This window comes from Salmo salar, chromosome ssa18 (assembly GCF_905237065.1).
Source record: "Salmo salar chromosome ssa18, Ssal_v3.1, whole genome shotgun sequence".
Classification (NCBI taxonomy): domain Eukaryota; kingdom Metazoa; phylum Chordata; class Actinopteri; order Salmoniformes; family Salmonidae; genus Salmo; species Salmo salar.
In genome coordinates, this window is record NC_059459.1 from 75,152,971 (window position 1) to 75,165,195 (window position 12,225).

General features: G+C 43.2%; 1 protein-coding gene across 3 annotated transcripts in view; it reads right to left on the reverse strand.

Moving 5' to 3' along the window:
- The window catches only part of LOC106577876 (collagen alpha-6(IV) chain), a 232,608-nt gene that overhangs the window by 58,966 nt on the left and 161,417 nt on the right, over positions 1–12,225 (reverse strand). For all 3 annotated transcript variants that reach the window (XM_014156296.2, XM_014156295.2, XM_014156294.2), the window contains exons 5-6: positions 847–1,026; positions 598–717 (exon numbers count right to left, since the gene is read on the reverse strand). In XM_014156296.2, the coding sequence (XP_014011771.2) occupies positions 598–717; positions 847–1,026 (300 nt within the window). The remainder of the gene's footprint in view (positions 1–597; positions 718–846; positions 1,027–12,225) is intronic.

A 12,225-nucleotide genomic window follows, 5' to 3' on the forward strand; every position in this document is an offset into this window, starting at 1 on the left:
ACACCTGAATACCTTGCTCAAAGGAAGCACACCTGAATACCTTGCTCAAAGGAAGCACACCTGAATACCTTGCTCAAAGGAAGCACACCTGAATACCTTGCTCAAAGGAAGCACACCTGAATACCTTGCTCAAAGGAAGCACACCTGAATACTTTGCTCAAAGGAAGCACACCTGAATACTTTGCTCAAAGGAAGCACACCTGAATACTTTGCTCAAAGGAAGCACACCTGAATATCTTGCACAAAGGAAGCACACCTGAATACTTTGCTCAAAGGAAGCACACCTGAATACCTTGCTCAAAGGAAGCACACCTGAATACCTTGCTCAAAGGAAGCACACCTGAATACTTTGCTCAAAGGAAGCACACCTGAATACCTTGCTCAAAGGAAGCACACCTGAATACTTTGCTCAAAGGAAGCACACCTGAATACCTTGCGCATCCAATCAGATACATATTTCCAATGTCACACACTGAGCATGTGCATACCCTTTTAACCAGGTGTGCATAATAACATGCTGCTTATCTCTAGAACACTACAACTTACATCTACAAATGATGATAATAGTAGAATATATACAGTGTAGATGTTACTCACAGGGAGTCCTGAAGCTCCAGGTATTCCTCCGTCTAGAGCTCTGGGACCTGGGTCTCCCTGGGTACCGTTACAGCCATCAAACCCTGGTAGACCCCTGCCACCGTCCTGACCTGGGTGACCCTGGAGCGAGAGAGAAACAGTTAGGGTGTGTGTGTGTGTGTGTGTGTGTGTGTGTGTGTGTGTGTGTGTGTGTGTGTGTGTGTGTGTGTGTGTGTGTGTGTGTGTGTGTGTGGGTGCTACAATACTCACTGGGACTCCGTCGTTTCCTGGGAACCCTGGGACGCCCATGGGCCCCTGGTCTCCTTTCAGCCCAGAGGGGCCCATGCGTCCGACGTGGCCCTTCTCTCCTTTTTGCCCGAAAGGCCCTTGGTCGCCTGGGAACCCCTCTGGTCCACCGGGTCCTACTGGCCCCAATGCCCCTGGACGCCCCTGGAGAGAGGGAAGAGGAGGAGGCAGACATGGTGACACAATTCTTTAAAAGTTCTTAAAAAAATATTGAGTCTTTAAGCCTTTGAAAGTCAAAGTTGAATGCTTCGGGGAGGAGGAAAGGGACCCTTGACACTTAGACTATGTATAGTAAAATATAGTCCTGGAAAATAAGTCTCACTCTCTTTCTCATTGGCTGGATGTCCTTTGGGTGGTGGACCATTTTTGATACACACAGGAAACTGTTGAGCGTGAAAAACCCAGCAGCGTTGCAGTTCTTGACACACTCAAACCGGTGCGCTTGGCACTTACTACCATACTCTGTTCAAAGGCACTTTCGTCTTTCCCTCTGAATGGCACACATACACGTCTCAGTTGTCTCAAGGCTTAAAAATCCTTCTTTAACCTATCTCCTCCCCTTCATCTACACTGATTGAAGTAGATTTTTATTTTACCTTTATTTAACTAGGCAAGTCAGTTATGAACAAATTCTTATTTTCAATGACAGCCTAGGAACAGTGGGTTAACTGCCTTGTTCAGGGGCAGAACAACAGATTTGTACCTTGTCAGCTCGGGGATTTGAACTTGCAACCTCTCAGTTACTAGTCCAACGCTCTAACCACTAGGCTACCTGCTCTAACCACTAGGCTACCCTGACATCAATAAGGGATCACAGCTTTCACCTGGATTCACCTGGTCAATCTGTCATGGAAAGAGCAGGTGTTCTTAATGTGTTGTACACTCAGTGTATATCTCAGTGTCTTTCTCTCCTCATCTTTGAACATATTTATACATTTTCCAACCTCATATGAATCTTAGGAAAACATCTGAACACACAAACACGTTGATTCGACATCAACTCTCCAATTAAAAGCAGCAGTCTTCAATTACACTCTCTGTTGGATGTGCTGAGGGAGTTGTGACCAGGAAGGAACATCCTCAGACACATTTCTAGGCGGCCATTTTTCTTATGTATGTTATCCTAAACAGGGCTTTTTTGCCAATCAAGGAATTTGTGCAAAAAGGACAACCTTCTCGACTACCACTGTCACCCAATCTTGCACTAGCCAACCATTACCACATGGCGGCGCCAGAGAGCCGTATTACCTGGCTTGGTAAAATATGTAAGGATGTCCATGGCAGAAAAACTCTCTCTGTGACAGTCAGACAGTAATGGGTTAGGGGCGGGTTAAACTAACACTCTGACATGTGATCATTCTAGTCTTAGTTTACACCCGCTCTCTGTTAGTGTCCATCTCTCCCTCTCTCTCTGTCTCTCTCCTTCACTAACACTCTCTCGCTCTCCTTCACTAACTCTCTCTCTCTCTGTCTCTGTCTCCCTTCCTTGTCTCTCTCTCTCTCGCTCTCTCTCGCTGTCTATCTCTGTTTCCCTTCCTTGTCTCTCTCTCTCTCTCTCACTGTCTGTCTCTGTTTCCCTTCCTTGTCTCTCTCTCACACATTGTCCATCTCAGTCTCCCTCTACCTCCCTCTCTCTCTCCTTTACTTACTCGCTCTCTCGCTCTTTTACTTACTCGCTCTCTCTCTCTCTCTCTCTGTCTGTCTCTGTCTCCTTTCCCTCTCTCTCTCTCTCCTTCACTAACTCTCTCTCTCTCACTGTCTGCCTCTGTCTCCCTTCCCTCTCTCCTTCATTAACTCTCTCTCTCGCTGTCTGTCTCTTTCTCTCCAAGTCCTAAGATACACTTTTAGTCTGTTTTAGGTAAGAAGTCACTTTTAAGGTGTTTGTTAGACTCTTTGGCATCTATGGTGACATAATTTAACTCTCTCATTCTTTCCCCATGTCTGAACTCATGTTTAACACTCAGACAGTTAGACAGTTACAGTTGAGGTTGGAAGTTTACATACACCTTAGCCAAATACATTTAAACTCAGTTTTTCACAATTCCTGACATTTAATCCTAGTAAAAATTCCCTGTCTTAGGTCAGTTAGGATCACCACTTTATTTTAAGAATGTAAAATATTAGAATAATAGTAGAGATAATTCTTGATTTCAGCTTTTATTTCTTTCATCACATTCCCAGTGGGTCAGAAGTTTACACACACTCAATTCGTATTTGGCAGCATTGCCTTTAAATTGTTTAACTTGGGTCAAACATTTCGGGTTGCCTTCCACAAGCTTCCCACAATAAGTTGGGTGAATTTTGGCCCATTCCTCCTGACAGAGCTGGTGTAACTGAGTCAGGTTTGTAGGCCTCCTTGCTCGCACACGCTTTTTCAGTTCTGCCCACAAATTTTCTATAGGATGAGGTCAGGGCTTTGTGATGGCCACTCCAATACCTTGACTTTGTTGTCCTTAAGCCATTTTGCCACAACTTTGGAAGTATCCTTGGGGTCATTGTCCACTTGGAAGACCCATTTGCGACCAAGCTTTAACTTCCTGACTGATGTCTTGAGATTTTGCTTCACTGTATCCACCTAATTTGCCTGCCTCATGATGCCATCTATTTTGTGTAGTGGACCAGACCCTCCTGCAGCAAAGCACCCCCACAACATGATGCTCCCACCCCCATGCTTCACGGTTGGGATGGTGTTCTTTGGGTTGCAAGCATCCCCCTTTTTCCTCCAAACATAATGGCCAGACAGTTCTATTTTTGTTTCATCAGACCAGAGGACATTTCTCCAAAAAGGAGGGAAAGGGAGAGGAGGGATGGAGAAAGGTTGAGGAGAGGAGGGATGGAGGGAAAGCGGGAGGAGAGGAGGGATGGGGGAAAGGGAGAGGAGAGGAGGGATGGGGAAAGGGAGAGGAGGGATGGGGGAAAGAGAGAGGAGAGGAGAGGAGGGATGGGGGAAAGGGAGAGGAGAGGAGGGATGGGGGAAAGGGAGAGGAGAGGAGAGGAGGGATGAAGGGAAAGGGAGAGGAGAGGAGAGATGGGGGGAAAGGGAGAGGAGAGGAGGGATGGGGAAAGGGAGAGGTGAGGAGGGATGGGGAAAGGGAGAGGAGAGGAGGGATGGGGGAAAGGGAGAGGAGAGGAGGGATGGGGAAAGGGAGAGGAGAGGAGAGGAGGGATGAAGGGAAAGGGAGAGGAGAGGAGGGATGGGGAAAGGGAGAGGAGAGGAGAGGAGAGGAGGGATGAAGGGAAAGAGAGAGGAGAGGAGAAATGGGGAAAGGGAGAGGAGAGGAGAGATGGGGAAAGGGAGAGGAGAGGAGGGATGGGGAAAGGGAGAGGTGAGGAGGGATGGGGAAAGGGAGAGGAGAGGAGAGGAGAGGAGGGATGAAGGGAAAGGGAGAGGAGAGGAGAGATGGGGAAAGGGAGAGGAGAGGAGAGATGGGGAAAGGGAGAGGAGAGGAGGGATGGGGGAAAGGGAGAGGAGAGGAGAGATGTTGAAGACTTAACATGGTGTTGTTTACTCCTGAAGTGGTCAAAGTCAAAGTTAACTGCACTCGAAATGAAACTTAACTATAAACAGAGAGAAGGAGGGATGGATTGAAAGGAGAGAGAAAGAAGGTAGACAGAGGTGGGTAGATAAAAGACTATAAAAACACCAGGAAATATGCTCCAAGTGAGTTTCTTTTTGGAAATCTGTTACCAAGTATTCCTATGCATACTAGAGAGATATAATATACACTGAGTGGACAAAACATTAGGAACATGACATAGACTGACCAGGTTAATCCATGTGAAAGCTATTATCCCTTATTGATGTCACTTAAATTTCTGAAGGGGAGGACACAGGTTAAAGAAGGATGTTTAAGCCTCAGACAAGTGAGACATGGATTGTGTATATGTGCCATTCAGGGGGTGAATGGGAAAGACAAAAGATTAAAGTGCCTTTGAGCGGGTTATGGTAGTAGGAGCACCGGCTTGTGTCAAGAACTCCACTCAGTTTTCAAGAATGGTCCACCACCCAAAGGACATCCAGTCAACTTGGCACAACTCTGGGAAGCATTGGAGACAACATGGGCAGCATCCCTGTGGAATACTTACGACACCTTGAAGAGTCCATGCCCTGACGAAATAAGACTGTTCTGAGGGCAAAAGGGTGGTTGCAACTCAATATGAGGAATATGTCCCTAATGTAGAGTATACTCAGTGTATGTGATCGTATACAATGTAAGCCACGTTTGAAGTGATGATGTTTTAGTCAAATATTATATCTGTGTGGGCTTCTTGCAGTCAACTTGCAGTCAGTCTAATAATGATTTGTAATTATGCAGCCAGTCTACAAATGATTTGTAATTATGCAGCCAGTCTACAAATGATTTGTAATTATGCAGCCAGTCTACAAATTATTTGTAATTATCCAGTCAGTCTACAAATTATTTGTAATTATCCAGTCAGTCTACAAATTATTTGTAATTATCCAGTCAGTCTACAAATTATTTGTAATTATCCAGTCAGTCTCCAAATGATTTGTAATTATGCAGCCAGTCTACAAATTATTTGTAATTATGCAGCCAGTCTACAATTTATTAGTAATTATTGTGGGTTTGATTCCTCTCGGGTTAAGAGTGTCTGGTAAATGTATAAGAGTAAAAATGATGTATCTGTAGGTGTTTCTAATAAATGGTTCCCATAATAACTGGTTCCCATAATAACTGGTTCCCATAATAACTGACTCCTATAATAAATGGTTCCCATAATAACTGGTAAATCATTCTCATTTCATCACCCCATGTTCCCTTCCTCCAGGGAACGAGTGAAGGGTGCACAGACACACACAGACATGCATGTTCACACACGTGTGTGTATAGGAAAGACAGATGGATAACAGCACGTCTCACCCTGCCTTTATAACCAATTACACACACACACACACACACACACACACACACACACACACACACACACACACACACACACACACACACACACACACACACACACACACACACACACACACACACACACACACACACACACACACACTTCTAATCAAACCTAGTACCCACTAGGATCGACAGCTTAATCCAGCCTTAGTCAGCTACCCTCAACCCTTAACCTCACCCCTAACCCCCTTACCCTCACCCTTAACCCTCACTCCCTCACCCACTATCTTCTCCCTTCCACACCCCTCTCTCCATCTATGGCAACCATCCATCCATCCATCCAGAGAGAGAGAGGTTTCCAACCAGCCAGACTGCAATTCACAATAGACACAATAGAGCCTATTCTTTACCCATAAGCCAGTGGCCTTACCACTGCAACCCAGCCTACCTCACTTCCTGTTAGAACCCTGTAAGACCCGTACGGAACAGAAAACAGAACCCATGACCAGACAGATTCTCTCCCTACCCCCTCCCCTCCCTCCCCACCAGGCTGCTCACACCCCGCTAGGTCCCCGAGGTAAGCCAGATCCATTGTCCGTGACAGGGGGGGAAGACTTAGGCTGTCGCACTGCGTGCCCAACTGGGTGAAGTGATGGGGGTTGCACGAAGGGGCGGGAAGAGGGAGGTTTAGTCGAATGGGGGGGTTTGATAACCTAATTCGACAGACACATTTGACTTGCGAACACACAAACACCCATCGTCACCCCAAAATGCTCACTGAATCATGCAGCTGGGCAAAACACAGTGTGCAGACAGTAGGGCAACTAATATCAGACACGTAGAGACTCTCTCTCACACACACACACACACACACACACACACACACACACACACACACACACACACACACACACACACACACACACACACACACACACACACACACACACACACACACACACACACACACACACACACACACACACACCGGCTCAGCGAATTCACTCCTATCTTAAGTATGGGTGATTTGTTGATGTGATTGAGTGTGTTTGAGAGAGAGAGGACTTATACACACTTCCTATTAATGTTAGGTCCTTCCTATCTGTTCTGAGAATCAGAGCTCTTCCTACTAATGTTAGGTCCTTCCTATCTGTTCTGAGAATCAGAGCACTTCCTACTAATGTTAGGTCCTTCCTATCTGTTCTGAGAATCAGAGCTCTTCCTATTAATGTTAGGTCCTTCCTATCTGTTCTGAGAATCAGAGCTCTTCCTACTAATGTTAGGTCCTTCCTATCTGTTCTGAGAATCAGAGCACTTCCTACTAATGTTAGGTCCTTCCTATCTGTTCTGAGAATCAGAGCTCTTCCTACTAATGTTAGGTCCTTCCTATCTGTTCTGAGAATCAGAGCTCTTCCTACTAATGTTAGGTCCTTCCTATCTGTTCTGAGAATCAGAGCACTTCCTACTAATGTTAGGTCCTTCCTATCTGTTCTGAGAATCAGAGCTCTTCCTACTAATGTTAGGTCCTTCCTATCTGTTCTGAGAATCAGAGCTCTTCCTACTAATGTTAGGTCCTTCCTATCTGTTCTGAGAATCAGAGCTCTTCCTATTAATGTTAGGTCCTTCCTATCTGTTCTGAGAATCAGAGCTCTTCCTACTAATGTTAGGTCCTTCCTATCTGTTCTGAGAATCAGAGCTCTTCCTATTAATGTTAGGTCCTTCCTATCTGTTCTGAGAATCAGAGCTCTTCCTACTAATGTTAGGTCCTTCCTATCTGTTCTGAGAATCAGAGCTCTTCCTACTAATGTTAGGTCCTTCCTATCTGTTCTGAGAATCAGAGCTCTTCCTACTAATGTTAGGTCCTTCCTATCTGTTCTGAGAATCAGAGCTCTTCCTATTAATGTTAGGTCCTTCCTATCTGTTCTGAGAATCAGAGCTCTTCCTACTAATGTTAGGTCCTTCCTATCTGTTCTGAGAATCAGAGCTCTTCCTACTAATGTTAGGTCCTTCCTATCTGTTCTGAGAATCAGAGCTCTTCCTACTAATGTTAGGTCCTTCCTATCTGTTCTGAGAATCAGAGCTCTTCCTATTAATGTTAGGTCCTTCCTATCTGTTCTGAGAATCAGAGCTCTTCCTACTAATGTTAGGTCCTTCCTATCTGTTCTGAGAATCAGAGCTCTTCCTACTAATGTTAGGTCCTTCCTATCTGTTCTGAGAATCAGAGCTCTTCCTACTAATGTTAGGTCCTTCCTATCTGTTCTGAGAATCAGAGCTCTCCACCCAAACACCCCCATACTCTCTAACATGTTCTGCCTTCCTAACCCACAACCCTGTGATTTATCACACAGAAGATGATTTATATTGAAGTTATTCACTTTATAAATAAAGATTTTTCCACTTATACTCACTTCATTTGATATTTATTTTACCAGGAGATATATTGATTTACTTGATTCAACACTTTTGAGTTTTTCAATTAAAATTATTATACAAAATTCTTGCCTGCAACAGAATGTTATATACCGTATATTGGGTATACAAGAATCTTAGCTCTGCAGATTTTGCTGCGAAGGGACAGAATCGTCAGATCATTTACTCTGGTATTGTCCCCCATATACAGTTGAAGTCGCAAGTTTACATACACTTAGGTTGGAGTCATTAAGAATCGTTTTTCAACCATCCCACAAATTTCTTGTTAACAAACTATAGTTTTGGCAAGTCGGTGAGGACATCTACTTTGTGCATGACACAAGTAATTTTTCCAACAGTTGTTTACAGACAGATTATTTCACTTATAATTCACTGTATCTCAATTCCAGTAGGTCAGAAGTTTACATACACTAAGTTGACTGTGCCTTTAAACAGCTTGGAAAATTCCAGAAAATGATGTCATGGCTTTAGAAGCTTCATTTGAGTCAATTGGAGGTGTACCTATGGATGTATTTCAAGGCATACCTTCAAACTCAGTGCCTCTTTGCTTGACATCATGGAAGAATATAAATAAATCAGCCAAGACCTCAGAAAAAAAATGGTAGACCTCCACAAGTCTGGTTCATCCTTGGGAGCAATTTCCAAACGCATGAAGTTACCACGTTCATCTGTACAAACAATAGTACGCAAGTATAAACACCATGGGACCATGCAGCCGTCATACCGCTCAGGAAGGAGACACATTCTGTCTCCTAGAGAGGAACGTACTTTGGTGCGAAAAGTGCAAATCAATCCCAGAACAACAGCAAAGGACCTTGTGAAGATGCTGGAGGAAACAGGTACAAAAGTATCTATATCCACAGTAAAACGAGTCCTATATCGACATAACCTGAAAGGTCACTCAGCAAGGAAGAAGTCACTGCTCCAAAACCGCCATAAAAAAGCCAGACCACGGTTTGCAACTGCACATGGGGACAAAGATCGTACTTTCTGGAGAAAGTGTCCTCTGGTCTGATGAAACAAAAATAGAACTGTTTGGCCATAATGACCATCGTTATGTTTGGAGGAAAAAGGGGGAGGCTTGCAAGCCATCCCAACCGTGAAGCATGGGGGTGGCAGCATCATGTTGTGGGGGTGCTTTGCTGCTTTGCTGCAGGAGGCTCTGGTGCACTTCACAAAATAGATGGCATCATGAGGGAGGAAAATTATATGGATATTTTAAAGCAACAGCTCAAGACATCAGTCAGGAAGTTAAAGCTTGGTCGCAAATGTGTCTTCCAAATGGACAATGACCCCAAGCATACTTCCAAAGTTGTGGCAAAGTGGCTTAAGGACAACAAAGTCAAGGTATTGGAGTGGCCATCACAAAGCCCTGACCTCAATCCTATAGAAAATCTGTGGGCAGAACTGAAAAAGCATGTGTGAGCAAGGAGGCCTACAAACCTGACTCAGTTACACCATCTCTGTCAGGAGGAATGGGCCAAAATTCACCCAAATTATTGTGGGAAGCTTGTGGAAGGCTACCCGAAACAACTGAGCCACACGGTGGTAGAGCATGGTGTTTGCAACACCAGGGTTGTGGGTTCGATTCCCACGGGGGACCAGTACGGGGAAAAAAAATACGTATGAAATGTATGCATTCACTACTGTAAGTCGCTCTGGATAAGAGCGTCTGCTAAATGACTAAATGTAAATTTGACCCAAGCTAAACAATTTAAAGGCAATGTTACCAAATACTAATTGAGTGTATGTAAACTTCTGACCCACTGGAAATGTGATGAAAGAAATAAAAGCTGAAATAAATCATTCTCTCTACTATTATTCTGACATTTCACATTCTTAAAAGAAAGTGGTGATCCTAACTGACCTAAGACATGACATTTTTACTAGGATTAAATGTCAGGAATTGTGAAAAACTGAGTTTAAATGTATTTGGCTAAGGTGTATGTAAACTTCCGACTTCAACTGTATAATGTATAGCAGAGATGTCTGAGTACATTCTTAGAAAGAAGGATTCCAAAAGGGTTCTTTGGCTGTCCCAATAGGATAACCATTTTTGGTTCCAGGTAGAACCATTTTTGGTTCCAGGTAGAACTCTGTTGGGTTCCATGTAGAACCCTCTGTGGAAAGGGTTTGTTTTGCCAAGTAAGGCATTAAGGAGCAATTTCCTGCTTTATCTGTTGTTTCATCTGTTCTCATGGTCTCCCCTGGCAACAACATGATCCATCCTAATCTTGAATGATAGGGCAAAATGTACATTACTGCCTAAACAGACATACCAGTAATGTCATCGTTTTTCTGGAGATGGCCATACACAACAACTGGTAATGCTATGTAGTTTTAGAAAGGTCTGGGTCGCAACTTTCTGGAAAAAGTAGTTCTACGTTGTTGAGGTCTACTGACTTTCAACGACACAAGCTTAAGTACACAGCTCAAATATGATGAAAAATCATACAGTGTCTGATTTCTTTCCAATGCCACCAAAGTGAAGCAATAGGGCTTGAAATTGCTGAAATGCTTCCTAAATATAATAACAATCATTAACAATTATTAACAACTTATAAGATTTCACCTTTTTATAACTGTAAAATAAATATGATCATACTTAGTGAAAGTACAATTTTGGCACCATTTCATATAATTCACCACAGACATTTTTCTGCCAAATGTCCTCTGAGCGGCACTGAGACACCACTCAAATGTGTGCAGACTTGTTACAACTCCAGATTGAAGCACAAAGTGATTTTGACCGTCTGTGACCAAAACAAAGTGGTCTTGTTTCAATTCTACAAAATGGTTTTGTATTTGTTCCTGTTGAGCGCTCTAAAACATCACAGAGATTAAACTACTACTGTTGAGTTTCTGAGGCACAAGAAATCCAAATTGTTGTGCTGTTCACAGTGCGCGCTGTACACAGAAATGTCAGTCGGAACCTGTCAAGAACCGCGTCGCCTATGTTGGGGGACGTAACATCTAAGAGCTGTGTTGTTGTTTTAGGGCAGCAGGCAGCGATTAGAGCGTTGGGCCGGTAACCGAATGGTCGTTGGTTCAAATACCGAAGCCGACTAGGTGAAAAGTCTGTCGATGTGCCCTTGAGCAAGGAAATTAACCCGAATTTACTACTATGGCTGACCCTGTAAAATAACACATTTCACTACACCTATCTGATGTATCTGACAATACATTTATTTCTATCCAACTTATTTCTATCCAACTCATTATTTACAACTCAACTCATTGGTCAAGACTTTCGTGTTTTTAACGTAATATGTAATTGTTGTATTGTATGTGTGTTTATAGTTGTGTTTAATGTTGTGTTCGTGTATGTAAGTTGTTTTGTCTGAAACATTGTTCCCCCTGCTGCTATTGGACCAGGTCTCTCTTGGAAAAGAGATGTTATCTCAATGAGAAAAACCTGAATAAATAAAGGTAAAAAAATGTCATTAAAAAATTTAAATAAAATGCAATAAAGTGAAATGGGGAAGGGGAACCCTGGACCTATGGTGTTTGTGTTGTTGATGTACCTCGGTAAAAAAATTAACCAATGACATAATTGCCTTTTATCCGGGTGGTTCTCGTCCATGTATCCTAATGATGATGTCACTGAATTCCGATGCTAATTTATCTGTCTGAATGGCTCGCTTTAATCCAATAGAACGAGAACAATAGGACACTTATTTATGCTTCCCAAATGGCACTCTATTCCCTATATAGTGCACTATGTTTGACCAGGGCTCCTATGGGGTGGGTCAAAAGTAGTGCACTATATACAATAGGGAATAAGGTGATATTTGGGATCCTAAAGGGACTGTTGAAATTAAATCCAAACAACTAACGTAACACAACTAACAAGATTTTGGGTAATTACTGTTAAAATAACACCTCAATTTATCTGTGTAGTCCTTTTAGATGTTAAAATAACTTACAGATGAAAAGTTGAAGTCATGTGGACGACCTTAAAAAACGTAGACATTTTGGGGTCTAGCAGAGTGTCTCTCTGTTATCCAACTTGACTTTATATCCCTTCACTTTGAAACCTTTGAGG